The 26,396-nt window shown below is 50.9% G+C and overlaps 10 protein-coding genes across 10 annotated transcripts; 6 read left to right on the top strand and 4 right to left on the bottom strand.

Moving 5' to 3' along the window:
* Positions 1-5,340: 5,340 nt before the first annotated feature.
* On the top strand, positions 5,341-5,550 carry COCCADRAFT_91715 (uncharacterized protein; the record flags this gene model as incomplete). Its single annotated transcript, XM_007712422.1, has 1 exon — positions 5,341-5,550. The coding sequence occupies one exon, from the start codon at positions 5,341-5,343 to the stop codon at positions 5,548-5,550; it is 210 nt and encodes a 69-aa protein (XP_007710612.1).
* A 1,064-nt stretch (positions 5,551-6,614) lies between these two features.
* COCCADRAFT_3645 (uncharacterized protein) lies at positions 6,615-9,234 on the bottom strand (the record flags this gene model as incomplete). Its single annotated transcript, XM_007712370.1, has 2 exons — positions 6,615-8,783; positions 8,833-9,234. The coding sequence occupies 2 exons, from the start codon at positions 9,232-9,234 to the stop codon at positions 6,615-6,617; spliced, it is 2,571 nt and encodes an 856-aa protein (XP_007710560.1).
* Positions 9,235-10,411: 1,177 nt separating this feature from the next.
* Positions 10,412-11,716, bottom strand: COCCADRAFT_35357 (uncharacterized protein; the record flags this gene model as incomplete). The annotated part of the gene is made up of 4 exons (XM_007712423.1): positions 10,412-10,499; positions 10,558-11,392; positions 11,440-11,496; positions 11,545-11,716. The coding sequence occupies 4 exons, from the start codon at positions 11,714-11,716 to the stop codon at positions 10,412-10,414; spliced, it is 1,152 nt and encodes a 383-aa protein (XP_007710613.1).
* Positions 11,717-13,370: 1,654 nt separating this feature from the next.
* Positions 13,371-14,237, top strand: COCCADRAFT_24904 (uncharacterized protein; the record flags this gene model as incomplete). The annotated part of the gene is made up of 2 exons (XM_007712376.1): positions 13,371-13,475; positions 13,533-14,237. 2 exons carry the CDS (start codon positions 13,371-13,373, stop codon positions 14,235-14,237), a joined length of 810 nt encoding a protein of 269 aa, XP_007710566.1.
* A 143-nt stretch (positions 14,238-14,380) lies between these two features.
* COCCADRAFT_91637 (uncharacterized protein) lies at positions 14,381-16,014 on the bottom strand (the record flags this gene model as incomplete). Its single annotated transcript, XM_007712424.1, has 3 exons — positions 14,381-14,502; positions 14,567-15,318; positions 15,368-16,014. The coding sequence occupies 3 exons, from the start codon at positions 16,012-16,014 to the stop codon at positions 14,381-14,383; spliced, it is 1,521 nt and encodes a 506-aa protein (XP_007710614.1).
* Positions 16,015-16,460: 446 nt separating this feature from the next.
* Positions 16,461-17,170, top strand: COCCADRAFT_91780 (uncharacterized protein; the record flags this gene model as incomplete). The annotated part of the gene is made up of 2 exons (XM_007712425.1): positions 16,461-16,557; positions 16,608-17,170. The coding sequence occupies 2 exons, from the start codon at positions 16,461-16,463 to the stop codon at positions 17,168-17,170; spliced, it is 660 nt and encodes a 219-aa protein (XP_007710615.1).
* A 157-nt stretch (positions 17,171-17,327) lies between these two features.
* COCCADRAFT_91720 (uncharacterized protein) lies at positions 17,328-17,722 on the bottom strand (the record flags this gene model as incomplete). The annotated part of the gene is made up of 3 exons (XM_007712426.1): positions 17,328-17,495; positions 17,544-17,612; positions 17,675-17,722. The coding sequence occupies 3 exons, from the start codon at positions 17,720-17,722 to the stop codon at positions 17,328-17,330; spliced, it is 285 nt and encodes a 94-aa protein (XP_007710616.1).
* A 455-nt stretch (positions 17,723-18,177) lies between these two features.
* On the top strand, positions 18,178-20,567 carry COCCADRAFT_24907 (uncharacterized protein; the record flags this gene model as incomplete). Its single annotated transcript, XM_007712377.1, has 4 exons — positions 18,178-18,367; positions 18,414-18,545; positions 18,602-18,715; positions 18,763-20,567. The coding sequence occupies 4 exons, from the start codon at positions 18,178-18,180 to the stop codon at positions 20,565-20,567; spliced, it is 2,241 nt and encodes a 746-aa protein (XP_007710567.1).
* Positions 20,568-21,092: 525 nt separating this feature from the next.
* On the top strand, positions 21,093-21,433 carry COCCADRAFT_3652 (uncharacterized protein; the record flags this gene model as incomplete). The annotated part of the gene is made up of 3 exons (XM_007712371.1): positions 21,093-21,180; positions 21,230-21,298; positions 21,360-21,433. 3 exons carry the CDS (start codon positions 21,093-21,095, stop codon positions 21,431-21,433), a joined length of 231 nt encoding a protein of 76 aa, XP_007710561.1.
* Positions 21,434-22,438: 1,005 nt separating this feature from the next.
* Positions 22,439-25,704, top strand: COCCADRAFT_3653 (uncharacterized protein; the record flags this gene model as incomplete). The annotated part of the gene is made up of 8 exons (XM_007712372.1): positions 22,439-22,529; positions 22,592-22,679; positions 22,734-22,747; positions 22,801-22,844; positions 22,893-23,182; positions 23,229-23,563; positions 23,614-25,553; positions 25,603-25,704. 8 exons carry the CDS (start codon positions 22,439-22,441, stop codon positions 25,702-25,704), a joined length of 2,904 nt encoding a protein of 967 aa, XP_007710562.1.
* Positions 25,705-26,396: the final 692 nt, after the last annotated feature.

A 26,396-nucleotide genomic window follows, 5' to 3' on the forward strand; every position in this document is an offset into this window, starting at 1 on the left:
CTATCCCTGGCGTGGATCCATTCTGGCCAACGAGTTTGGGCAAACGCTGCGTATCGATAGGCCTCAACAATGTCACCACAGCCGGTACATGGACGCCTCTCTCCAGACCATTGTACGCCATGCTCCACGGGCCATGCAGCTGTGATACGTGCCATCGGATGTCATTGCCGTAATATTACCGCGTCACTTGTACACACCGTTCCAAACAGTCGCCCCACGCCATAGTCTTTGCCGGGTGAAACCTCGGTGCAAAGTAATCTGGCAGCGGCCATACTCTGCCAACCCTCTATTCATAGTCCTGCTCTGTGGCTCTAGTGGCAAGGGACGACTCGAAGAAATTTTTTTTCAGGAAAGCTGCGCCGACGGTCATAGCCGACATTGCACTGTGCAGCTCGTATGTGCATCGACAAGTGCAGTAACCATCTAACCCACAGGCTCGCCTATCCCCGGGTGGAGTCGTCTCCAAATCGAGAACCTGTCCACGTAATCGCTTCCCCTATTGAGCTGCATCCTCTGTCCGTTTCAGCCCCATGGCGGGGGGCTTCCAGGCACAATTTGCTTTTTACTGGCTGTATGCCTGTGGCGTCTGCGCCACCCTTGCACCCTGCCAAAACCACCTCTTTATTTTCTATACTCAACACCATCCATCAGCGCTGCACAGAAGGGAGGAAAGAAGATTGAATCCAAGCTAGACGGCTTGCCGTGTGTTAGCACTGCAGATCAAGAGGCAAACCTCTGTTGATCGGCCGCTAGCGGTCCCCATTCGCTTAGTAGGGCTCAAGCCGCTGCCGTCACCGACCCAAGTCTTCGATGCCAATCATGATCCTCACGAACACGAAGATCAACACCCACATACACACACACGAGCATACAGAATGCTCCTGCTTCTACACCACAGTAATACCTACCACATGCGGGGACAAGCACTGTGCACACAATCGTGCATGCGTCCCGAAAATCCAGCGTGAACCCTTCTTACGCCATGTCATCGCAGATCTTGTCACACATCCTGGACTTTGCTTATGTCTCCACGTGCCCTACCGAACTACTCCACTCTCGCTTTCATTTCATCACACTCGCAACATTACTGGGTTTCAATGTTTGGACTACTTAAACATCCATGAGCATGGGTTTCGTAGACGTCATCCCGCCTGTCAGTGGGCTAGTGCGGCGAAGCCAGATGTCTGCTCTTTAGACTTGTCTCTTTCACCGCCTTTATTTAAAGTCTGGTATATACAATTTGTGACGGCTAGAGAAACTCTACTTCGGGCTTATTGTATGCGCTGTTTAAAATAGCTGATACATGCTAGGTATTATGTAGTAGTGCACTGTGGTTTAAATTCACATGAGATGGAGCAGCAAAGAATCACCGCTGTTCGGACAACCTTGATAGGGCTCGAGTGACTATTCGATACGCTCACAATGATGATATGGCCTAGGCTGCTTGTTTCGCTACTATAGTATGACGCACATTCTCCGTGTATCAGCAAGGCAGTTCCAACCCTAATGACATACTTGCTCTGTCAAGATTTCACCCACAGTGCTGGTTCCACAATCTTCGAAATCTGACTTCTCAAAAATTCACAGTGCTACTTTGTGGTCAATGTCTTTCTCGTTTCGGTCTAAAAACCCTCTGTAGCTGAGAAGTTGCCGAGCGTTTCTGCATCGGATGGATGAAAGTCTATCCCCGTGTACACCGCTTCTATTTTCGGAAGCTTTAGTATTACCAAGGTGTCGGGCAGATAAAAGGTAAAACTGGTGAGAATACATGTTCGAGATCCAAACATCTGCCTTGAACGTATTCTAAGTGAAGACTACTACTGCATCGTATGCCGTCACATGGGACCACACCTGCACCATTACACTGCACGTGACAGGTTTACAACTCCGCAATGTCTGCCCAGCGTTAAGATTTTGGGAGGCCGAGGAAACTAATTCATCTATACATCTAATATTGCTCTTAGGGATTTATACCTTAGTAAAAAAGGGTTTGTTTCGTATTACCCTTCCGCGACACAATAGTTTCCGTTATACTCTTGTATCCTCCATGGTCTCGCAAATGACAGTTACTAAGCATCATAAATGAAATGAACCAGGCTATTTCACATGCTCTTTCCACCCCAAGGCCTCTCTAGTAAATTCCATAGATCGCATCACCGCTACTTTGAATTCAACCTTCCTCGGGTCGCCGATCGTAACGACCCGACGGTGTGACCTCGGAAAGCGCCATTGAGTCTGCGTAGTAGCTCCTATAGCGGAGCAAAACATACCAAAGCTAAGTGGACCATCAAAGCCCATGAGTGGGTCTCCCCTAGTCCGACCAACCCTGCATGTGCGTAGGTATGCGTAGCTGCCGCAGCGCATGACATCTGACACGACGACGGGTATCGCTACTATTTTACAATTGCAGCAGCGATAAGTGTAATTTGCAAACTACAAAGCATCTCTCCCAGTCTCTCAAAACTGGCTTGATTTCTCAACCCAACAGTATCGCCACTCATGATGTCAACAAGCATTTTGCTTCGCCACCCCTCAAAAAAAACATGCAACTGCATGCAGGAGATCTATTCCTGCTACAGAACGGCCGGGACGCATGCATGTGCAGCCTCGCTGGCAATGCCCATGTGGAGACGCAGCTCACGCGGGCGGGCGGATCTAAACCCATGTTGGTTTAAGCTGGAGTAACTCGTTTTTTAACTACGCGGCCTTTGGAGCACCCCTACCAACATTACAATTTTAGAGCTTAACAGAGTAAATACTAGTCACTCTAACTAGAATTGCTACTCTGATTGAAAAGAGTTACAAAAATAAGTAATTAAGCATTTTACTAGATTCTGGGTTACTACTTAGTTATTACCTAGATTAACACGCACTAGCCTACACTTTGAACCAATCATAGAGAAGTAGTCACTTCACCCTCAACAGTAACGAAGCTACATGGTTGTGACTGTAAACCGTCCTTCCAAAATGGGTCTACCTTGAGATACCCTAAGCCCATTCAATGGCAAGATTCCAGCACGTATTTCAATACCGTAGTTTTCCAACATCAATTAGGTTCTAAACCAACACAATCAACATGAGTAACCTTTAATGCGTTATCATGTCTACAGATCTTTCTTACTCTAGGCACTAAGTTCAAAGAGAGAACTACATCTCCAAGAGCACCAACAGCAATCAGCGCTTACAAAACGAAGCCAACATTCCACCAATCGAAAGCGTTTGTTCCTTTGTTCTCGTAATCAATAACATCTCAAACCTAGCTACTTCATCCTCTATCATTTCGAGTTAGCATCTAGATAGCTCACTCCCTACAGAATCGAAGAAAGAAATATTGATATGCTTCGAGATGAGATAAAGTAACTATAAAGGAGATAACTTTTCTGCCGATAATAGGTTTTGTATAAAATGGATCTTGAGACTAATACCCTTGAGCCAGGTTGATATGAGAGGTGGTTCTCAATGACGAATGGCTGGTAGGGGAATGGGTTGATACGTGGAAGTATGTAACTGCGGGGATAAGTAGGTTTAATAATGTGAAAGGTATCTAATCAAGTAACAGTGAGGAGTTTGATTACTTCAAGGTCAATAGCATACTCCTATGTGCTTATGTATTTCGCAAAGATATTGCCATTGATATGCTCACCCATATATTTGACCACCTTCTAATACTGTATCCAGATGCGCATTATGTTCGGGGAGGGGGGCTGGTAGGACAAACTTAGTCGCATGGAAACTACGGAGCTTGTACGAGCTACTCTTGAAGCTGGAGGCGTGGTACCGCCCTGCATCGTCCTTGTATCCAATTGGTATGATGAGATAATATTGTTTTCTGCAATTGATACGCGCATCAAGTATCTACTCCATCTCGTATCCATGGTCGTGGTCATTGTTTGCGCTGCTGCAAGTGTGACTTTGATCGCTTGCTATTTCTGCAAAGGCGGCCGTAGTCGGCCCTTTCTTTGCTGCTAGGGTGCTTACTGCACTGCTGGATAATTTTCGGTGGCTGAATAACGCTTAGATAGTGTGTGGTTAGTTAAATTGATTAACTAATCATTATTTTAAATCCAGTTAATAAGTAACGGCTGCTAAAGATATGAGAATTAACACTCTTTAACAGCTGTTAATTATATCTTCATGTCTACCAATATTAGCTTACTAGCGGCAGTAGAGTCAGATAGCTGCAGATAGCGGGATGAGGGATTGGTGGTCGAGAGCCCAAATGGCCGAAGACCTAGTACGTCAGCTTAGTGTGGGTGGAGAATACAATCCCGAAAGAAACAAACTAGGCTGCTCTCAGAACCCGAGCATATCGCAACACACCGACATTCATTCCTCACACGATTCCTGGCCGCCTGTACGGCCCCCCGCACGCTAGGATCACGGGGTTGTGGGAAGATGTAGCTACCAGCTGACTGCGAGGCTTGCGCCACTGACGAAAGGGTCCAAGGGCGATAATTCGGTGTGTGAAAGAGTACATTGAGCTTCCCCTCCTCCTCCTCTTCTCTACCCTGTCATCTGTCACTCGTATTCCTCCGACTGGGTTCAACGTTCCAGCCGGATAAAAAAGTAAACGCTTGGGATTAGTACGAACGAGTGGCTATCGCTGGGTTTGCCTTCCTTGCCAACGGATCCAGATTCTCACCGACACTTCAAACCAAGAGTACATATCAACAAAAACGGACTCCACCTTTGCAACTACTCTCCCATCCAACCAAACCCGACCTCGCCAATTTCCCCTCTTTATTATCCGTTTGTGCAAAAAATTAAGCATAAATTATACCTGTTGACCCCCCTCCCCGTACGCGCGCAAGGAAAAAAAGCAGACCCTGGAACCGATTTCAAAAGAGATACGCGCGCGCACGCTCAGCACACTCAAATTCGCAATTTAAAACTCCTAGTAGACGTGTTCACTTTCCGTATTGCGCATCCCCTGCTACCCCCTTCATATCCCCAAACTCCGACCTACTTTCATCTATATTACCGCGCTACTCCTTCATCTTCTCCTCTTTTCCCGCCTTTCCCCAAAGAGCTACCAAAAACACACACGCACACCACCGCCACTACTCCTGCGAACTACACCCGCAAACCGAAGGGAGAAAAAAAAGCACACGCATCATCCTGCGAACTACCGGTTTACAACGCACACATACTTGCCTCGCTCTCTCTCCACACACACGCAAAAACGCCTCCCCCCCCCCGAAACAAGCGAGTCAGTCTCCCACCTCCAAACCCCACACTCGCAAACCAACCACGTCACCACCCTACCTGCGATCTTCCACCAGCCAATCAACCACTCCCACACTCCACAAAACACCAACATCAACACCAGCGGTAGCAACAATGGGCAAAGACTCGTCCTTCCGCATCTGCATCGCCTTCCTCCTCATAGTCCAACTCGCCTGCTGGTCCCTCACCCTGCTCGACTTGCTGCACCCGGGCAAACCGCACGCGCTGATGCGCAACATCATGGACCTAGTGTCTCTCTTCTTCTCCCGCCAATCTACAACCGCGTTGCTGAGCTACCGCGATATCAAGGCGTTGATGTACTGAGTGAAGTGACTTGCGCTCCACTTCGCAGAGAGCCCCTAATGGCACACACACACACACACGCACGCACGCACGCGCGACATGGGGGGTTAATGATTTGAATACGATAACCACGGTTTCTTTTATTCTTTTTGTCTAGCGTCTGAATTTGAGTTTTTTTTTGGTTGGCAGGGAGTTTGTTAGGAATCTTTTTGTTATGCGATTGGGAGAGGGAAGGAGGTAGAGAAGAGAGAGTGTGCGTGAGAGTACTACTCGATAACCCCGATCCGCGCCGTTCCCCCACCAATTTTTTGTGGGGATAACAAGGCTGGGGGGGGCGGAAAGAAGAAGAAGAAGAATGAAAGGGATATATACCCGAGTAAGAGGCTACAAGAGCTGAGCTGAGCCGAGTCGCGGGCAAGAAAGAGAGAAGTGGAAGAAGAAGATAAGCAGAAGAAAGAAAGCGAACATTTGCCAGAAAGGAAGTAAATTTTTGACTCATTGTACTTAGCTTTCTTGTCTTTGATTTGAAGAAAAATAAATAAATAACCCAGGTTCAAACCTCTTTTTCACATACTTTAACGAATCGACACACACTTGTGTCTTGTATATGATGCCTCCCTTTCCCTCCCCGCTAAAAAAGAAAAGAAAGAAAAACCAGCAGACAACCCCCAAAAAACAGTCTCTTAATGCACACACTCACTCACACAACAGAAAGGGCACATGCTTTGTCTTTCTTTCAGGCACATGGAGTAGCCCCGGGTTTGTTGTCCCCTTGTTTTTCTTTTTTGCTTAAATCTGCCTTGGATTTCAAATGCTGATAATAACAATCTTCACTCCCCTCCCCCTCTCCACCCAACTATCCCACCAAAGCATCTGTGTGCATACGTATATGACTTTGACCAACATAGTAAAAAAAAGTTATAGCGATTGTTTGCGGATGGAGAAAAAGAAGAAGAGGCGGAATGCTCGCCCGACAAAAATGACACCCCAACGCCATATAAGAAACACCGATGAGAATGCAAGTGATAGGAGTGGTGTGGAATGATTCTTTGGGAAAAAAAAAAGTTGGGTTATGAATGTGAGAACTACTGAGTAGCGTGGTGCTGGCTCACTTCATGTGCCATGCTGACTTCCCCAATATGCTTCTGGTCCATGTGAGAGCGCTCGTCAGAAACAAACTCAACAGGAGGCGCCGGGCTAATCTCATCATTGCCAGCATTGTGAGCACCGACCGCCTTTGGCGCGTCGTCATTTGGCCTGAGCGTTGTTGTGCTCTCAGCCAGTTGATCTGAAACGTCTGCAGTACTGCTTGTCGAGTCTTCAGCCGCCTTGTTGGCACCGTCTACCTGCAACTGAGTCTTCGTCTCTCCAACATCCTCAATAAACTGGGGTTTGTTCTCGTTCTTATTCTCCTCCTCCGGGGAAATGGCTTCTTTAAGACTTTCAAAGTTGAACATGGGCTCCGTGTTAGTTGGGATATTTGGGATCTGTGGAGGACTATCCCCTGAAGCATTCAGACTGGGTGAATATGATGAACCGGCCACTAGATTGCTCTGACCCTCTTGTCGCAACGAGTTTTGGTAGGACTCGGAATACGACGACGTGGACGACGAGGCGTTTGACAGATTGCGCATCAGAGCGCGGTGTGACTGCTGCTCGTTGCTGTGCGGATCGAGCGTTGCGGAATTAGCCGAGTCGGACGTTTCTCGCTGAATTTGCGCACGGCTGGCTTCAAGATGGCCTTGAGGATCATCCTTGGTAGAGGCAGTGTGTGAACTCGATCCCAGCTCTGACTTGGAGCCACCTGCGCTACCAGATCGGTCGATTCCTTTACCTTTTCCGACTGCACCCGAACTGCTGGCTTCTGCGCCATCAACATCGTCAATAGATATAGGGTGAAAGCCGCTGCCAATGTTACGTTGGGCCTTTACGACCTTCTTGAACTCCTTGGTCTTCTTCTTTTCCTCCTTCCGGGCTTCTTTGGCAGCTTCCTTTTCATCCTTTTTCTTACGCTCTTCTTCGGCTGCCAAACTAAGACGGATAGCCTCCATCATCATGAGATCTTCGAGATCCTCAAGTCTGTTGCCTCTCCTCGAGCTCAACCGATTGGGAAACAAATCGCTTGAAGATCCCTGCTGGCCTGAAGAGCTTTCGCCTTCGCGTCGTGGTGTCCCATTTCCACTACTACCGCCGCTATCGGTAGTGAATAATCGCCTTCGCCTGCCGATACCAAAGCGACTCTCTCCCTGTTGCAGATTGCCCATCATGTAGGCAGCGTTGTGTAGAGCCGTGGCCGCAGCAGCCCTTCGTAAAGCGTGGGACTTGGCATCCGCAAGCTTCTTCGCCCAGTCAGGCCGCACCATATCTGTTGTAACAACTGTCTTGTCATTAACCGCGAGTGACGTTGCCCTTCTTCGTCCCGATCCAGCGGAAGTGGGTGAATGCAAGGATGTCGTGGATGACATTGCCGATGTTGCGCTGCCCAAATGGGTTGAGCCCTGGCCGCTGTAGACTAGGCCTCTCCTAAAAGGCGGTGGCTCATACGTCACTCCGAACTCGGTTTGTGTGCAGTATGGGCATGCAGCGGGTTCTGACACTAATTGGATCTCCTCTTCCGGCTCAGCGGGTGGCGAGCCCTCGGTTCCAGGCTCTCCGTGGTGCTCCGGGGGATGCGGGTCCGGACGTTTGATTTGGACAAAGCACTCTGAGCAGATGGGCTGATCGCAACAACGTGTTCGGTTGAGATGTGGTGGGTAGTACATGAAGCAGATGGGGCACTCTGACGCATTCTTGTATAGAAAAGCCTCCACCCGTTGACCATTGACGTACGGATCCTTTGGCAGCTGTACTTCCTGGGGAGCCATGTCGGCCTGTGATGCATTGCGCGAACCGGTTGCGAGAGAAGCTAGAGTTTTTGCGCGACTGCGGAAGAAGGGCGAGGAGGAGGATTGGTTGGACATTGGCGATGTAGGTGAAGGAAGAGAGGAGCCGGGGTGCGAAGGTGATAGGCGCTCTGGCTCTTGCGACATGGATCGGGAGCCCATGGGTACAGTAAGTTGGTTCAGGTTCGGCTCAGAGTTGCGGGGGTTCCATACTGGACTGAGGTTGTTGTTCGGTCGAGGCGGCTCTTGTGGAGGAATGGCGTCGGCAGCGGGTAGCGGGCGGCCGTTTACGACTTCGACGAGCTGGTGCTCAGTCCAAGTGTCTTGGTGGTCATCGAGACCTCTCCAAAAGGGAGCAAGTCGGCGCTCAATCTAGCATGTGTCAGTAAGATGTTTTAACGGTAGTGGTGTGATGCCGTACCTGCAGCTGTCGCACCGCGGCCTTGCTGAAGTCTTCGGGACCGGTATAGACTCCAAGTGTGACCAAATAGCCTCCATCAACACCCTCCTCTCTCAGACTTCTTTCGCGCTCCTGCGCCCGAAGAATACGCTCTCTCTCCAGCTTCCGGGCCTCCCTCTCTGCCTTTGTCTCACGGCGCGGCTCGAGAGCAGGATCTCGCTCAGCATGGTCTGTTGATCGGAAGCCGAGAATGGACAGGTCTGGTCTGCTGCCTCTATCCCTTCTCGAGTTGCCATAGGGATTATTGCTTGATCTGTCGTGTCCGGGCCCGGCTGTGGTTGGAGAAGCGATGTTGTGTGCGCTGGAGCGGCGGCCATGGCCCCTTCGCTCCGGTAGAGACTCTTTTCCCTGCGAGTTTCCCATTGTGGAGGGAGAGAATCGAGAGAACGAGGCTGTCGAGCGAGAGGGGGATAGTGGGGAACTTGTAGTTGGGGGGCCCGTGTATACCCAAGAAGCGTGTCACGGACAGTTCCGACAGGGATAAAGTCTTATCGCGAGGGCAGGCTGGTGGAGGGTGGTGAGGCTGTCTGGTGGGCGATAGCGAGTGTCACAAGGACATGGATGCTAGGGAATGTGGGCGGCGAGGGTGCCTCTCCCTGTGCTGGCGACTCAGGAAACGCGGGCGGGGTGGGATGGCAGTCGCGATTGACAGAAACAGCGCATGGGCAATGCGGCGGGGAGGGAGCAGGCGTGAGGGCCGCGAGGGCGAGGACGAGGGCGAGGGCGAAGGGTGGGAGTGGTTGTTGTGGTGGTGGTGAGCAAGGATTGGTGAAATGATGTCGTTTCTTGGCAGCCAGGCAGGGCGGTGATGGGCAAACCGCGTTATGATGCTGTTAGGGCCGAAATGGGCAGATATCAGGCTGCAGACAATGACACGGGCGCCGGCATGTCAGCCCGGCGTGCATTCAGCTGAGACGGCCTGTTGCAGCGAGAGTGGTGGGCGACTTGTAAGAATGGGTGAATGTCGGTCTGGATGGAGTATGTGAGAGGGAGAGGGCGAGGGAGAGGGCGAGCAAGACTCGACGACGTCGACAACGACGACAAAGCGGCAGCCGACGAGAGCTGTACGTACTATGTACCGGTATGGGCCATGCACATGCACCCGCCGGCCTAGCCATCGAGGCCAGCCCGCCGTGCCGAACAGCCCGCCCAGCTTATTAGTGATAGCGTGCATCCTCCCCCATCCTCTCACCCGCCCAAACATCATTGCTTCACTTTTGCATTTACACATACTTACACATACACCACTTCCATACGCATTGTACCCGTCAGGCTGGGCTGCTGCATCCCGACCGACACTCGCCACCCACGGCACACTCGCAATCATGAACACGCTCTCTCCCTCTCACCCTGTTGGGCGGCGCGCGAGCATCACCGGCCGCCCCCCCGCCTGAGTGCGGGGCTCCAGACACGACAGTCGGTCAATGCAATGGGGTTGGTTGCATAGCTGGCTGCTTACATACTCCCGCTACGTACGCTCCTTCACATGCCATGCTGCCCGCCGCCGCCAGCCCTCGCCCTGCCTCGCCTCGCCTCTCCCTCAGAGCGTTCCAAACTCCCACGACGACTCCCAGTGGTACTTGTCGCCGGGCCCGAAGATCTGCTTGTTCAGCCGACCCCACTCCGGACTGTTCAACACTATTAGCTTGGCTCGTCGACTACGTCACAACTCATCCCTCTACTTACTGATTGATGCCATCCGGGTAGTCCTGCGCCTCAATCGCAATGCATCCGTCGCGCGGGATAAACTTGTCCTGTCCGGCAACTCCCTGTGTGCTCTTGAACTCGGTCTTGCCATCGTTCCAGTTGCACGTGTACAGCACAACCGCGTCCTGGTCAGTCCTCAGGTCCGCCTTGATGCCGCTGTACGCGCTCGCTATTGTCAGCACGCTCTTGCCCTTGTCCCTCTTTTCGTTGAATGCCCATGCGCCATTGTATCCGTGGCATCCATTGCCGCAGTGGTTCTCGAAGCCCGGCCTGTCCGACGCAAACCCGAGCTTGTGCGGCGCTGACCAGAAATCATCAGTCGCATTCGCCGCAATCTGCGCAATCTCCCCCGTGGGCAGAGCATTTGCATCAGTCACTACCACGCGCTTCGCCTCGGGCATGTACACGGTGTGATCCCAGATGGTCCGGTTGTCTGGTCGCCTAAACGCATCAAGCTGAAAGTACGTGTGCTGGGTCAACATGAGAGGAGTCTTCGCTTCCGGCGATGTAGCATCCATGGAAATGTGCCATTTGTTCTTTGACACCGAGTATGTGACGCTGGCATCCACGCGACCAATCATGCCCAGCGACGAGTTGGAAGCGTCCGAGATGGCGAATGTGATTGACGACTTGCTCGCACGGGTCACGTTCCATACCCTGTAAGACCAGTTGTTGGTACCGCTGTGCAGAGTGTTCGGTCCATCGTTCTTCTCTGTGTGATACTGGACGTTGCCAATCTTGTATGTTGCATTTCCAATGCGGTTGACGTATCGTCCAGGAATGGCATTGTACACGGGATGTCCAGGGTCAACAGCTAAACAATGTTAGATGGAACTGACTCTAGCACAACAAAAGTCTTACGGTAATAAGTCGTGTTGTCATAGCCTAGGACAATGTCCTGGTATTTGCCCTTTGAATCTGTGTTTCCGTTAGTAGCTGCACTTGCTCATGTCAACGAGTGCCCACCTTTGACCCAGAGGTTGGTGAGGGTGGCAGCATAAGGGATGAATTGCGCCTTGATCCCTTCAGCCTCAAGCGTGTATCGTCCTTGTGCATCTGGACGAGGCGGTCGCGATCTGAGCGCGTCTTGCGCTGTTGCTGCTGCCGCTGCCGCTACTGTGAAAAGAAGATATTTCATCGTCGACTAGGTATCACAACAAGTGGAAAAGAAGGACAATGGTGCCAGAACATGGTCACATTACGGCGCGGTCATCTTTTAATTCCCAAGAAGCACACAACAGGATCCGTCCTTCGGCAGTACATGCACATTTATTACTAGGTTTCGGACCTGTAATACCATACCCTGTAACTCTGGATAAATCCGGGATTGGACAGATGGAGCCTTGGCTATATAAAGCAATATGCCAAAGATTACTTCGAGATTCCTCAAGTTACTAGGTGGCTTAGCTGCGGAGTCTTAGTCTCCAAACAGACGTTTACGCCCCATTTCATTAGTATAACAGATTGTACCAAGTAGCGCGTGTCACATGGGGGGCTTAATACAAGGCCACAGTGACCGTTTTTGCGGGTTGCCTTTACCTTGCAGGTGGGGCGACAAGCCGGCTGCCTGTTCCTTGACCCATGCTCCCTCTCTGTGCTTCACCCGGTACCACCTTCCTCTCATACGCTCGATAGCCGCCCGCGTGTGCGCGGCATTGGTTTCTGGTACTCCATCTTGGTAAATTCCATACGTATCTTCTCATTCGTCTTATTGTTATCAATGAAATTTGCTCAATCTCTGTCGGCAACTAAAAGGTTTGTACATGGACGGTGTGGTGTTAATTTCGGTCACATTCATGATCCGCGGAGGGATCGACGGTGAACATCACATGATGCTTCCGGGTACAATATCCGGATGCCTCGACTGAGGAACTGGAACGACACCAGAACTACTCAACCTACGCTGCATATCTACAGTTTGAAATTATACTACATATTCTTGTTCCAAAAACAGCAGGTTAGCATTCGACTTCATCTGTGCCTACAGGTCTCACATGATGCTTGTACTCCCCCATACGTCAACTGGCTGAGGCATATTACATCGGAATGACCCATTCACACAGATTTGGTATGAGTGTCAGCGAAGCGATAAAGTCTGAGCCAAACGTACCATCATTACACGGCTGTCAAAGACTTCCAATGACACATGACGACCGTTTCACGCGGACAGAAATAATACCCAAACTTTTGGCCCATCTCAACATCTCAAACTCGTTTGTATTGTCATTCACCAGTCACAAAAGGAGTTGGTATATACCCCAAGAACCTTTCTCTTACATAATGCGATCTACTACATCCCGAGGGCCCCTAAGTCTGCTTCTTCGCTCTAGACATTTACTACTCGTGTTTAGTAATGACAGGCTTGCTTGCTATGAAGTTGCTTCCCACTCCAGTCAAAGGTACATTTAACACATTTGAAAATTCTTTTGATGAACAGACTGTACTGCTAGTAAGCCTGAACGGTGCCTTTTTTTGAAGAGTTTCTGGTCCGGCAGCATTTGCCAGCATAGATTCGGTATTATTAAGCTTGAAAGACTGGTATGTAGCTCCAATACGCATTATTATCAGGATACTGGACTAGGCAATCTCGATTTGACATAATGTATCCAATACTCTTAGCTCAAAAACATTTCTTACAGACAAACAACACAAGGAAATGCTCACGCGAGCTGTTTACTAGAACAGTGCTTTAGTAGCGCTAACCGGAGATAATGCCCTGCTTAACGCCGAACTGACGTCTTCATCCATGTACGTCGAACGTCTTCCACACGAACATCAGACCTGCATCAACAATGGCCGAAAACATGCAAATCAACCCACAACGCGCAAAGCAGCTATCCGAAAACATTGCCAGCATAACCGCGCGCATCAATGCCGCGAGTAAAGGCAGCAAACCAGTACGTACCACCCCTCCGCATCCTTCTTTCACACAAGTTAACAAAACGTCCCACCAGGTGCGTCTAATCGCCGTCTCCAAGCTCAAACCCGCCAACGACATCCTCGCCCTCCACCAACCCCCCAACCCTCTCCAAACCCACTTTGGCGAAAACTACGTCCAAGAACTGCTCGAAAAAGCCAAACTCCTGCCCCGCTCCATCCACTGGCACATGATCGGCGGTCTCCAATCAAACAAATGCAAGCACCTCGCCGAGCAAATCCCAAATCTCTGGTGCGTTAGTAGTGTCGACACCGAGAAGAAGGCGAATGAACTCGAAAAAGGACGTAAAGCCCTCTTGGAAAAAGATGGTGAAGCGAGTAAACTGAGGATTATGGTGCAAGTTAATACATCCGGTGAAGATAGTAAATCAGGTGTTGAGCCAAAGGATGCGCTCGTGCTGTGCAGACATGTGGTGGAAAAGTGTCCGCACTTGCAACTAGCGGGGTTCATGACGATTGGTGCGATTGCGCGGAGTAAGGCTATGACGGAGGAGAATGAGAATGAGGATTTTGTGGCACTGAGGGAGACGAGGGATAGGGTTGCTGAGGCACTGGGGTGGGACAAGGAAAAGTTGGAGCTGAGTATGGGGATGAGTGCGGATTTTGAGGGCGCCATTCGAATGGGGAGTGATGAGGTGAGGGTGGGGAGTGAGATTTTTGGCGAAAGGCCGCCGAAGAAGGATGCCGTTGTTAAGGAGGAGGTTGCGGGGGAGAAGAGTTAACGTGCTTGAATGTGAATGCGTTTTTTTTGGTATATCGGGTTGGTTCATTTTGATGACACTGAAGCATGTCAACATCACAAAAGGGTATATTCATTTCCTCTACCCCCAAAACACCTCAGTTCCTATATCATAACATCCAATCCCTACTGCGCAAACAACAAAGCAACAATAATCCTCGTCGCCTCAAACACCCCCCTCCCCCGCATCAACGAATCAAACGTCTCAGGCACCTTCTTCAAGCTATCCGCTGTATCCGTCTCCGACCCTACATCATCTCGTTAGTCTCTTAAAATTCTCTTCGATCCCATTTTCATCAAGTCTGAACTTACAAACGCGAGGAAACGCCGGTTCAACAACGACATGCGACTCAGCCTCACCCGTCCAATCAAATCCAATGCGCCAACTAAGCTTAAGCACGACATGTGCATCTTGTAGCACAAGCGTATCACGACTGAGATGGCGATTCAGTTCCTTTCTTGAAAGAGATTTAGAAGACTTGGAATGAGCCTGTGATGACGCATTCTCCGTGTCTTTTTCCGAGCGGCCAGTGAGAAGGTGGGGGAAACTTGTTTCAACTCTATGCCAGTAGTGAGCGCGTTTCTGGGCGAGAGTCCAGTACGAGTTTATGGCCCAGGAGGCGTTGCTGAGGTCTTTTTGTTGGGCGCGGGAGCGGATGAAGGTGCCGAGTTCGTGTTCTGCCCATGGGGACAGACGGATGAGCTGCAACTTTGTTATTTCGGGTGCTAGGGCGTCGATTGTTAGGGAGATTTGGGCTGTGAGGAGCTTCTGGGGGCCGGTGATGTCGATTGTGTGGGTTTGGTGGCTTCTTCTGGCGGATGAGGCGGTTTTGCTTCGGGGGAGGCTGAGTCGGGTTGAGAATTTGAAGGAGGTGAACATTTCTAGGTAGGGTAGAGGATCTGCTAGTTCTACTGGCCGATGGGAAGGAACGGGCTTGTCTGATTGCTTTGAGCGCGGCGGAGGAGCGGGCATGGCGGCAAATGGAAGGAATGAGCAGAGTAGACTGGATACTTTTGGCTTCTCCGGTTCTGTGTCTGCTCCGCTGATTTCGGTAATGAAGTTACTGGCTTGAGGTCAGTCACTGATCCGAAAGTGTCACTTTCTAAGCTTACCGTAGACTTTCACGTTCTTGGGGTTGTAATGTCTCATCTGGGCCTCGCCGTTGCTCCTTTTCAATCTCGTCCATACATCTCGAGACTTGAGACTCAAGTTTCTCCACTTCACGCTGTAGCCGTGCCTTTTCCTGTTTTCTCCGCTCTACCTCCGGATCAAGAGGCTGCTGTTCTACAACTTTGCGTGTGTTTTCCTCTACTGGACCATCCTCCACAGCCCTAGTACCGTCATCTGATTGAACTGCAGGTGCTTTCGGTTTCAATGGCGATGGTTTGAAGCCATTCTTTGCACGTGGAGGTCGTTTGCTTGGCGAGGAAAACAGGATACCTCGAGGCGGTTGATTTGATCCTTCGAAAGTTCTTTGGGATGGTGTGTTCGGTAGGTCTGATTCTTCACTGGCCTCTTGAGCGTCCTCGGCAGCACGCGCTTGTCTTCCCTTGGCTGATACATCTCCATGAGCTCTGCGTCTGGGAGATGCGCTAAGACGAGGGGTTGATGTAAAAGGTCGGAGATTCGGATAGGTCCCCGCAAGGCTGGCTTTGGTAGGGGACGCAAACGACGGTCGGCGTGGAGGTTGTCTTAGTGGACTTGATGCGCGGTCATCGGGAGAGTGGGTCCTCCTCCGCTTGGACGATGGCTCGCTCATGACATTCAATGTGTGTATACGACCGGATGGGCAAGCATGTGAATTTGGCGCGTAGTAAGAATCGGTTTCGTGTTAGGAATGTATTATCGTTCTAGTATACGTGCTCGGCAGGGCTTTGCGACGAGAGTGAATGCGACGCGTCGGCGCGTGTTGTGACCCTGTCGGCGTTCGCTGCAGCTTTTGCCGACGGTTGGAAATGCGACGCAAAATGACGTCGAACTCTTCGCTGATACCAGTCAAGCTCAAAACTCCACAATTCGTAAACCGGCAGTCTCGGCATGTTGTAGTCAGGATATTTCAATCACTTTGCACTGCTGAGTCGTAGTTGTTCCTTTGGTAAAATGGAGCATATCGCGCAGGCAGCATCAAAGGCTATGCGCCAAAGATTGTGCGCTTCTTGCTTGAAGTCATGGCGCAGGTCGCGTGCTTCAACAGAGGCTGAACAGATGGGGTTACAGAACAGCAATCGGATACAGTGTAGATTCAAAGGCTATATAGCGCCAGAGGGAGAGCAGGCCAGGCCCATCACCGGCTTCTACGAGGGTTAGATCTCACTCGCATGGAGTCAAAATGCTTGTGCTAATGGCTTGTAGACATGCTAAAGAAGCCCCTCTCTCAAGTCCAATCTTTGTCTCATACTACTCCCGAGCCCCCGAAGGAACAACCACGTACAACGAAGGAGGAAACATTCGCAAAAGCACGTATCATCTTCGGATCCACGACTGCGCTCGAAGAACGCAAGCAAGAGATTCTGAAATCCTCACAAAACATTGCCGGTGTTCTGGTCCCTCCGCGCCCCGAGGAACCAGACAACTGCTGCATGTCTGGTTGTGTGAACTGTGTATGGGACATGTATCGAGATGAGATGGAGGAATGGGCAGAGAAGCAGGCTCAGGCGAGAGCCGCACTACAGGCTCAGCGGCAGGAAGGTAAAGGGACTGGAAGCATGGTGGCTGGGGACTCGACGCCGAACCATGTTGCCACGAGTATGGATGATGACGGGGGTGGTAGCGAGACCAATTGGGACGGTGGCCTGGATGACACCGACAAGGAAAAGCTGTTTGAAGACATACCCGTGGGCATTCGGGAATTTATGAAGACAGAAAAGAAGCTGAAACAGGCGCAGAAGAAGGCAGAGGCGGCCTCAACTGCTTGAGCATCACTGTCCACCAAAGCCTGGAGGGTTGTCTTGTTTTGCATAGCTGCCTATCTCGCCAGAAACTTTCAAATAACCATACAATACATGTGTTCCACCTCTTGCCGCAGATCCTTACCAACGCCCAATTATGCAGTTCCCATTACACCTGTCACATCTAATCCTCGCCAACATCCACGCCCTTTGCGCTAAGGTCTTTGCGTGCCTCTGCTATTTGCTGCATGAGTTCGGCGTGCGCTTCCGGTACATCGTTGAAGGTAAAGACACCCCAGCCCAGGCTGAAGAGGAGGTAGGCGCCAAAGGAGATGAGAGCCCAGAAGGGAATCTATCTTGAGGTCAGCCAGGCATTGACAGATGAGGAGGGAAAGCCTACATATGGTATAATCTCTTCCTGGACCTTTTGGGGCAGGGGAACGACCTGGAGGAACAGGGCAAGGTATACCTGTGCAGCACATGTTAGAACACCATCTTGAATTGAATGCCACGGCTAAGGGGCTGTCGCACAGAAGTAAGGAGCATCGCAATGCTGATGGTCTGCTGAGCGCGCGTCATGGTGGCGGTATTGAAGGTAGAATTGTTTTCAACGAAAGTCTTTGGTCAGCAAAATTATGGGCGCGAGATAGTCAACGTCGTCGTGGTCGTCCGGTGTTGAGTGTTGAGTGCCAGATCGCTCAACTGTCGCCAAGGGATCTTTCCCAGGGGGGCCAGCGGAGCCGAACGGAGGCAAGGCTAAGCGGCCGGTGGGTCGAGAACGCCGTGGGAACTCGCCAGCCTTGCGCGTATTGAAAAACAAGTGGCTGAAACCAATAATTGCAGCTTTTTTCTGCTGTTGCGCCTGACAAATCCTACTCTGCAGCTGTTGCTTGGACGGGAATACCGGGGCAACTAAAAACCATTTGCTATCTTTCCCGCTGCGCAGCCGCCACCATGCACACCTGACCTGACCTGCCCATTGTCACGACTTTTGCGGCAATTGCACTTCTCCATCCTCCCCCCAACTTTCCGATATGCCACTATCCAATGAGGAGCTTGGCGAACACGTAGCGTCCTTAGAGCGCCTACTCCAAGGGAACCCTGCAGGCCAGACCGCTGCTCTCACGGACTACGTGCATAAGCTCGCTGCGTTTGCAACAAGTGGGGACCGTGTACCCATAGAGAAGACGCTACAACTCTTTGGAACCGCCGTTGGAGGCCGCAGTATGTTTTGCAGTCCTATGAACTGCGCTCTACTAACCAGTCACAGAGAGATGGCAGGCTCCGTTCAGGGACAGCGGCCTTCTTGCATTTGCGCTGCGGGGTTTGACCGCTGCCCGCGACGATGAGCTTATAGCAAAGCAATGCTTGAGAGTCATCGGTAATTCTGTGGCCGATAATGGTACTGTATCCTGGAGTGGAGCCTTCTACAATACAGAGAGTCTGACTAGAACCAAGATACCAACAGAGAGCTCGCGGTGAGAGACATACAGGCCATCATTAGCTATCTCCAGTCAGCAGAACTACGCTTGACTACACTGGCCGTACTTTTCAATCTTTGCAACGACTTTGGTGAGCAGGATTGGAAGCCGCTCCGAACACGCAGCTCATGCAGACAGATCCTGCCAAAGCCGCAGCGGCTACACTGAGACTGGATGCCACGATAACCACCTTCCTTGTTCTCGACAGGATACCAGAGGCAGCACTCGACTACGCTACAGATCTACTCAGCTGGACTACGAGTAACCTGAACGACGCTCAGTTCAAGGATGAAGTATCCCTCGAGACGTTCAAGAGCTTACTAAATGTAGCACTCCAGTTTGATGAAGATCATTACCTTGAGTACATCGCCATTCTAGTACATTACCTCCAGGATCCAGAGTTTCAGCAGAGAATAGCAACACCAAAGCTTCTCGACGACCTTGTTACTCTCATGTTGGAGTTCGAGGCGCGGCTCCAGCCAGAGGAGATCAAGGCTGTGTTCGAGGAGCTCGCAACAAGCAAAAACGCAGACAGCACTTCATCAGACGAAGCACAGGTTCTCCTCATGGCTCAGCTGATTGGCATGTTGTCTGCCGCCTCAGCAAGCGATATCTTTTCACAAAACTTCAACATTAGAAGTCCAGTCATCGAAAGAATGGAGGCCAAGTTACGAGCACCGTGGGAGAGCGCACAGCCTTCTACGATATGCGCTTGTGTCATGATGGGCAACTTGGCCATGTCTGACGAAGTTTGCATCGACATGGTTAAGATCATGGAGCTCCATGTTCGCCTGATTACAATTATGAAGAAGAGCGATAAGCCCGCCCTCTTGTACGCTGCGGCGGGTATCATGCGACATCTCACTTTTCCAGAAGCTAATAGGGCTTTGCTTGCAGATGCTGGGCTGATGGAAGCATGCTGTCGCATGCTCGTACTGGAAGATCCTTCTGTTCGGGGTGAGGCTGCGGCCATACTGTGTAAGCTCGTTACCGGCAACTTTTACAACATTGAGAAAGTCATGTATGAGACAGTCGGACCTGACACGGAAGCATCTGATGCAGATGTCTCAGCGGACACTGTAATATTCTCACACATTGTCGAACAGGCTCTCGTTGCATCCAAACCACTTCCCAGCACTACGATGAAGAATCCCATGATTGAGCTTGGCCGCACCATTGTCGCCATGTTGCGCTACCTCGGACGACCAAATGCAGAAAAGGATGTCGAAGCAGTACAAATACAGATTTTACAGGTGCCCCAGATCGCACGTCCCATCGCCCAGCTCGTCCGTCAACGCTTTTACCCCGAAGCCAGATCTGAAGGATTACTTGGTCTAGGCTTGCTGGCGCAGACGCTGGAGGGTGCCGCTGCCATCGCTGACGAGATCAAGGAAGATAGTGGACTTCTTGAGATTATCAAAGAGCATGCAAATGCAACAGAAGAGGGTCTTGCGCAGCAAAACCCCTCAACGGCCAGTAGAGACCACCAGAACGCGATTGTGCTGCTCCAGGCGCTGCAGAACAATGCGGTAAGAGAACTCCAAGAAGCCGTTGGGGAGGTACTAAGGACTTCCAGGCTGACCAAATGGACGCAATACTCGCGCATTAGGCAGTCACTGTCAAAGCATCAGCGGGATAATTCGATACGAAGAACTTCGGGTGACACGAGCGTGCTAAGTAGTCCTTCGAGAGACTCGCCAGGACGAGTCAGGGAGTTGGCAAGAAGGGCTACAGAGTCTCCAAGAGGGGTGTCTGCAAGACCGAGGGGCTCCACATTTGTCGGAGAGCTGACAGACGAACGACCACGGACACCGGTGAGGGTGCGGGATGCGATTGGAGAATTTGAGGAGATCTCGCCAAAGACAGTGGTCAAGGAATTGCCAGCTCGGGAACGGCTAAAGGGGAAAGGGATGAAACGCAGCAACACGATGCCGACTTCATGATGGTTATGCTTGAATGTTTTGTATGTACATACTAGTTTTTAATGATGCACTCTCCACTTGTTCAAGATCATCTGCCACAATGCCAAGTGAGGAAATGAGCGGACTCGTCATGTTTGGCCTATGAGAACAAATGTATATGCACATACTCATGGAGTAAGTCTGGACCTGCAAGACATGGCTATCGATCAGATAAATTGGAAAATCTACAGCAAATAGGGCGCGTTTGAAAGGCGGTGCATAATCAGCGTAGCATTGATAGTCAGAACAGGTGACATAGGCGTAATCAAGTGGGTTCTGATTGGCTGGGGCCGCCACTCACGCGACTCCACCTCTACGAATCCAGGGTCCATGTCAACGACGTAGCTGTCGGAGGTAGGTAGAGTGACGGGTATAAAGAAGAGCCTGGAACCTGCTTCTCACTGCCATCCAGTGCATTCAGCTCTTCAAGTCTACGACATTCGACTCCAAGAATCAATCACCTTCACTCGTCCACCAAATCAACTCTACCAATCCTCACATTTCAAAATGGTCTGCTGCGGACGTAACAATGGCACCTGCGTGTGCGCCCAGGAGGCTAAGTGCTCTTGCGGAAAGCAGCCCGCGCTCCAGTGCAGTATGTATTCTATCTCCACCACACGAATATCAATACTAACATATTTCAGCTTGCGAAAAGGCTGCCACCGAGAACAAGCTTCCCTCTTCAACATGTGCCTGCGGAAAGCGCGCTGAGGGTAAGAAATCCGTTGCTGCTAGTCTTGTCAATGTTGAGCTGTTCTAACAATACATTTTTAGATGCCTGCAACTGCAGCCGCTCTGAGAACAACGGCTCGTCAAACCTCGAGACCGACTTCACCACCAAGAAATAAATGTATTGGTGCGATGAAAGAGTTGTAGATGCATTTGAAGCGTGGAGAGGGTGGCATACGGAAGGGAGTTCCCGGCGTTTATTGAGTGTTTACGAGGCGTGGGATGGCGACTGTGCCTGGCTTGGATCGAACTTACGAGGACGCTTACGATTGATGAGATGATCGAAAGTGCCAAATGTTAATCAAAGTTTTCTTGACACCTTCACCCGTCCGTGTAAAGCGCGTGTCGTGTACTACTAAGTTTGATCTTCAATGTATCTGACTAACAATCGCAAGATGACGTCTTCCTTCCTGCATAGTATATGCATGGTACTAGAATGTTCGCAGCAGCTACCAGAGTCTCCATTGCTGTTTCTGGGAAAGTGTACGGGACGCGTCTTGCGCATATGCTCAACCTGGCCTATTCATGTCAAACACATGGCAGTGTCGGTAGGGTAGCGATCGAGGCTGAAGGAACTCGGTGTGCGTGCGGTTGGATACATGGTCAGCGCTTCTTTTTTCCAGGAAATTTCATCGTCCATCACTAGCAGAGAGCAGGTGGCAACATGGTGCATGTCCTCCCCTCGTGGTCGCCATGTCGGGTGCTAGTCAGAGTCGCAGTCTCCTTGCACCGTGTGGAACCAGCGACGCACACGAGAACCCTGTCCGTCTTGGCACCTCATGGGTAGAGCATCCAACCATCCACTTCGCCGACACGAGTGCGTGGACGCATTTGACTGTATAGCCTCGTGCAGCAGCATGCGCAGTGTTTCCCTGTGATTCCCGTCTTTTCTTTTTCACTTTTGGTTGCGTCTTAATTCTGTCGTCCGGCTCTCCATTCTGCTGACGGCCGCCCCTTTCGCGAACTATCCGCCTCCGGTCCTTAGAGCGCACGTCGGCATAAACCCTGCTCTGAGGCCCGTACCGCTACATCCCATAGCATAGTGCACCAACACCGCCGCATTGTCGGGCTATCTACCAGGTGGGAACCGCCCACCCACCACCACCACCTCAACTACCACCAGCATGGCGGCCTCGGTCACCTCCAAGATGGCGGCGAGGGCTGGTGGAGGGCTGTTCAGTCGAGATCAGACAGGCAACGTGCCTACCATGCGAGGTATGCGCACTTCCCGCCAGCACCATTACCACCAGCGACCGCAGCTTACTCATTGTGTGCAGGACTCGTGTCGTTTATCGCTGACTTGAGAAATGCTCGCGCCCGTGAGCTCGAGGAGAAGCGGATCAACAAGGAATTGGCAAACATACGGTGGGTGCATGATGCCGCGTTCTAAGCAACATCGGATGGCTAACAACGTTACAGGCAAAAGTTCAGAGGTACTACCCACCTGCGTTTTCTGCTTGCTTTGGTCTGACAATAATTCCATCAGATGCCGGATTGAACGGCTACCAGAAGAAGAAATACGTCTGCAAGGTACATAAGCCGCGGCACAACCACATCCATCCTTACTGACAGTCGCAGCTCCTGTACATATACATTCTCGGTTGGAACGTCGATTTCGGACATCTCGAAGCGGTCAATCTTGTCTCGGCGACCAAATACTCGGAAAAACAGATTGGTTACCTCGCCGTCACTCTATTCTTACACGAAGAACACGAACTCCTACACCTGGTCGTCAACAGTATTAGGAAGGACCTGTTGGATCACAATGAGCTCAACAACTGTCTGGCATTGCATGCGATTGCAAACGTGGGTGGCAAGGAGCTGGGAGAGGCATTGAGTGCGGAGGTTCACAGACTCCTCATCTCACCGTAAGTTCCATAGGACGAAGCACACGACAAGGCTGACACGGCATAGGGCTTCCAAAGCATTCGTCAAGAAGAAGGCAGCCCTCACACTTCTGCGTTTATACCGGAAACACCCTGCAATCGTGCAACACGAATGGGCCGAACGAATAATATCGCTCATGGATGACCCCGACATGGGCGTTGCACTCTCCGTCACATCACTAGTCACGGCACTCGTTCAAGACAACGCCGAACAATACAAGGGAAGCTACGTCAAGGCCGCGAACAGGCTCAAACGGATAGTAGTCGACAATGAGTGTGCCGAGGGATACTTCTACTACAAGGTGCCTTGTCCCTGGATCCTGGTCAAGCTGCTCAAGCTATTGCAGTACTACCCACCTCCTGGTCTGTATACCCTCTGGTCACCTGCAGTGGACTCTTACTAACCAAAGCAGAGGATTCGCATATTCGATCACTCATTCATGAGTCGCTTCAGAAGATCATGGACTCGGCGCTCGAGATGCCAAAGAATGTGCAACAGAACAATGCGCAGAATGCCGTCCTTTTCGAAGCAATTAACCTTGTCATTCACCTCGATACAGAGCAAGATCTAATGGTGCAGATTTCACAGCGACTAGGCAAATTCATCGCCTCTAGGGAGACTAACGTGCGGTATCTGGGACTGGAAGCCATGACGCATTTGGCTGCTCGATCAGAAAACCTCGACCCCATCAAGAAGCATCAGGCCATCATCATCGGCTCTCTAAGAGACAGGGATATTAGCGTACGGAGACAGGGTCTGGATCTACTCTACAGCATGTGTGACCCGACAAATGCCCAGGCAATCGTGAACGAACTCTTACGCTACCTGCAATCCGCCGACTATGCTATACGAGAAGAGATGGTACTCAAAATTGCAATTTTGACCGAGAAGTATGCTACGGATGTTCAGTGGTACGTCGATATATCGTTACGATTGATTGCAATGGCGGGAGACCACGTCAGTGACGAAGTGTGGCAACGTGTTATTCAAATCACCACCAACAACGAAGAACTCCAGGTGTATGCCGCCCAGACTATCCTACAGTACATCAAGGCGGACTGTCACGAAACGCTTGTAAAGATCGGAGGATACTTGCTTGGAGAGTTTGGTCATTTGATTGCGGACAACAAAGGATGCAGTCCGATCGAGCAATTCATGGCACTGAGCGCAAAGATGCGAGGCTGCTCATCAAGCACGAGAGCCATACTTCTCTCGTGCTATGTCAAGTATGTCAACTTGTTCCCTGAGATCAAGCCACAGCTTCTCCAAGCATTCCGCGCTTACAGCCACTCACTCGACTCGGAGCTTCAGCAAAGAGCATGCGAATACCTTACCCTTGCTACGATGCCAACAGACAACCTATTACGAACCGTATGCGACGAGATGCCTCCATACCCAGAACGAACATCAGCCCTACTTTCACGACTACATCAGAAGCACGCCACTACCAGCGACAAGCGGACATGGGTCGTCGGTGGCAAGGACGCGAATGCAGACCTCAAAGAGTTCGGTCTTGCAAGGTCGAATACATCTGCTGGTGTCAAAAGAAGCCTCACAGAGCCATTGTCGAAAGAAGCCAGGACTGGTGCAGCGAATGGCTCAAACGGTGTTGCTACAATTTCGAGCGACCTGGAGGGTCTTGACCTGAACATTGACATGACCACGTCCAAAGCACCGAACCTTGCAAGCGCTGCTCACTTGAGTCCAGACTGGGAAATTGGATACAACCGCCTCCTTCTCCGGCCTGAAGGAGTGTTGTATGAAGATCAGCAAATACAAGTTGGTTTGCGGACGGAGTACAGAGGGCAACTGGGTGCTCTCATCTTCTACTTTACGAACAAGTCACAGTTCCCGATGGGCTCATTTACCACGACGCTCGACAATAGGTCTTCGGAAACCCTGAAGACAGATATCAAGGGTCTGCCAGATACTACGATCCCGCCCGAGGGCCAGACCCAGCAAACAATCATGTTCGAATGCAAGAATGTCTTCGTCGACCCACCTACCATCCGCATATCCTACCTTGCAGGCGCTCTACAAGCTCTGACCCTCCAACTTCCAGTACTCCTACACAAGTACATGGAGGGTGCCGAACTCAGCTCAGAGGATTTTTTCAAGCGCTGGAAGCAGATTGGCGGTGCTCCCCGCGAAGCACAGAGTATCTTTGGTCTCGTTAACAAGAACAGAACCATGAACTCAGACTTTGTACAAAAGGTGGTCAAGGGCTTCAAGTGGGGTATTGTCTCTGGTGTAGACCCCAATGTGAAGAATGTGGTTGGTGCTACAGTGTTGCATTCAAGCGAGGGCAAGTTCGGATGTCTGCTGAGACTGGAGCCGAACTTTGAGACTCAGGTATGTTGAGATTATGGCAAAAGACGCGCATCAAACTAACCCCGTGTAGATGTACCGCATCACTATTCGCGCCACTGACGAGTCGGTACCGCCTGTCCTCGTGAAGGCCATGGAGAGCCGGCTTGCGCAGGGCATTGAAGGTCTAGCTTAGGCACCAGACCGCTACGCTTCGTAAATACGATATTCTTACGCCGTAACCCGTTCAATTGAGGCACCTGTTTCGGACAAAAAAATTCAGAGTGTTCATAAATTTAATCATATTGGTGGAGACATGGAAGAGCCTGCGATAATGGAGACTGTTTAGAGTATGAATTCGTGGGAGAAGACAATGGTGGAAGTGATGCGCATACCCTTTAAGTCACATAGCATGAGCAAGCACACATTGAAGCGTTTGTTTTGCTATTGGTAGTGGAATTATTTTTTGCGCCAATTATACCGCGTGTCCTTGATATATGGTGTGTGACGACTTTAACCGCACGTACTTGGGATTGTCTCTACTGAAAGCACCAAGTAGAAAAGTCACCTGATTCTCACGCAGGTACATGGACGCAAAGGACGAACTACTAGAATGCGGCAGAAGTGCCGGCATACCTGTTGGACTGGAAACACGGGTGAGAGACGGAGGCGGGGTCTCGGCGTGAACCATACGAAGCCGTCACGGCCAGGTCAGTGATGGGATGCCACTCCGGTTGGGCCTGTCACTCTGGCCAATCATCTCGGCTCCAGATTCGGACAAATAGTGCGGAGGCGGGAGGCGTGCAACCATCACGTGCAGCGACACCCGTCACCCACGCCTTGTCCCATCTCTCGTGTTTATGAAGACGACAGCTGTTCCGTGGCCTA

The sequence above is a fragment of the Bipolaris zeicola genome, assembly GCF_000523435.1.
Source record: "Bipolaris zeicola 26-R-13 unplaced genomic scaffold scaffold_43, whole genome shotgun sequence".
NCBI lineage: Eukaryota > Fungi > Ascomycota > Dothideomycetes > Pleosporales > Pleosporaceae > Bipolaris > Bipolaris zeicola.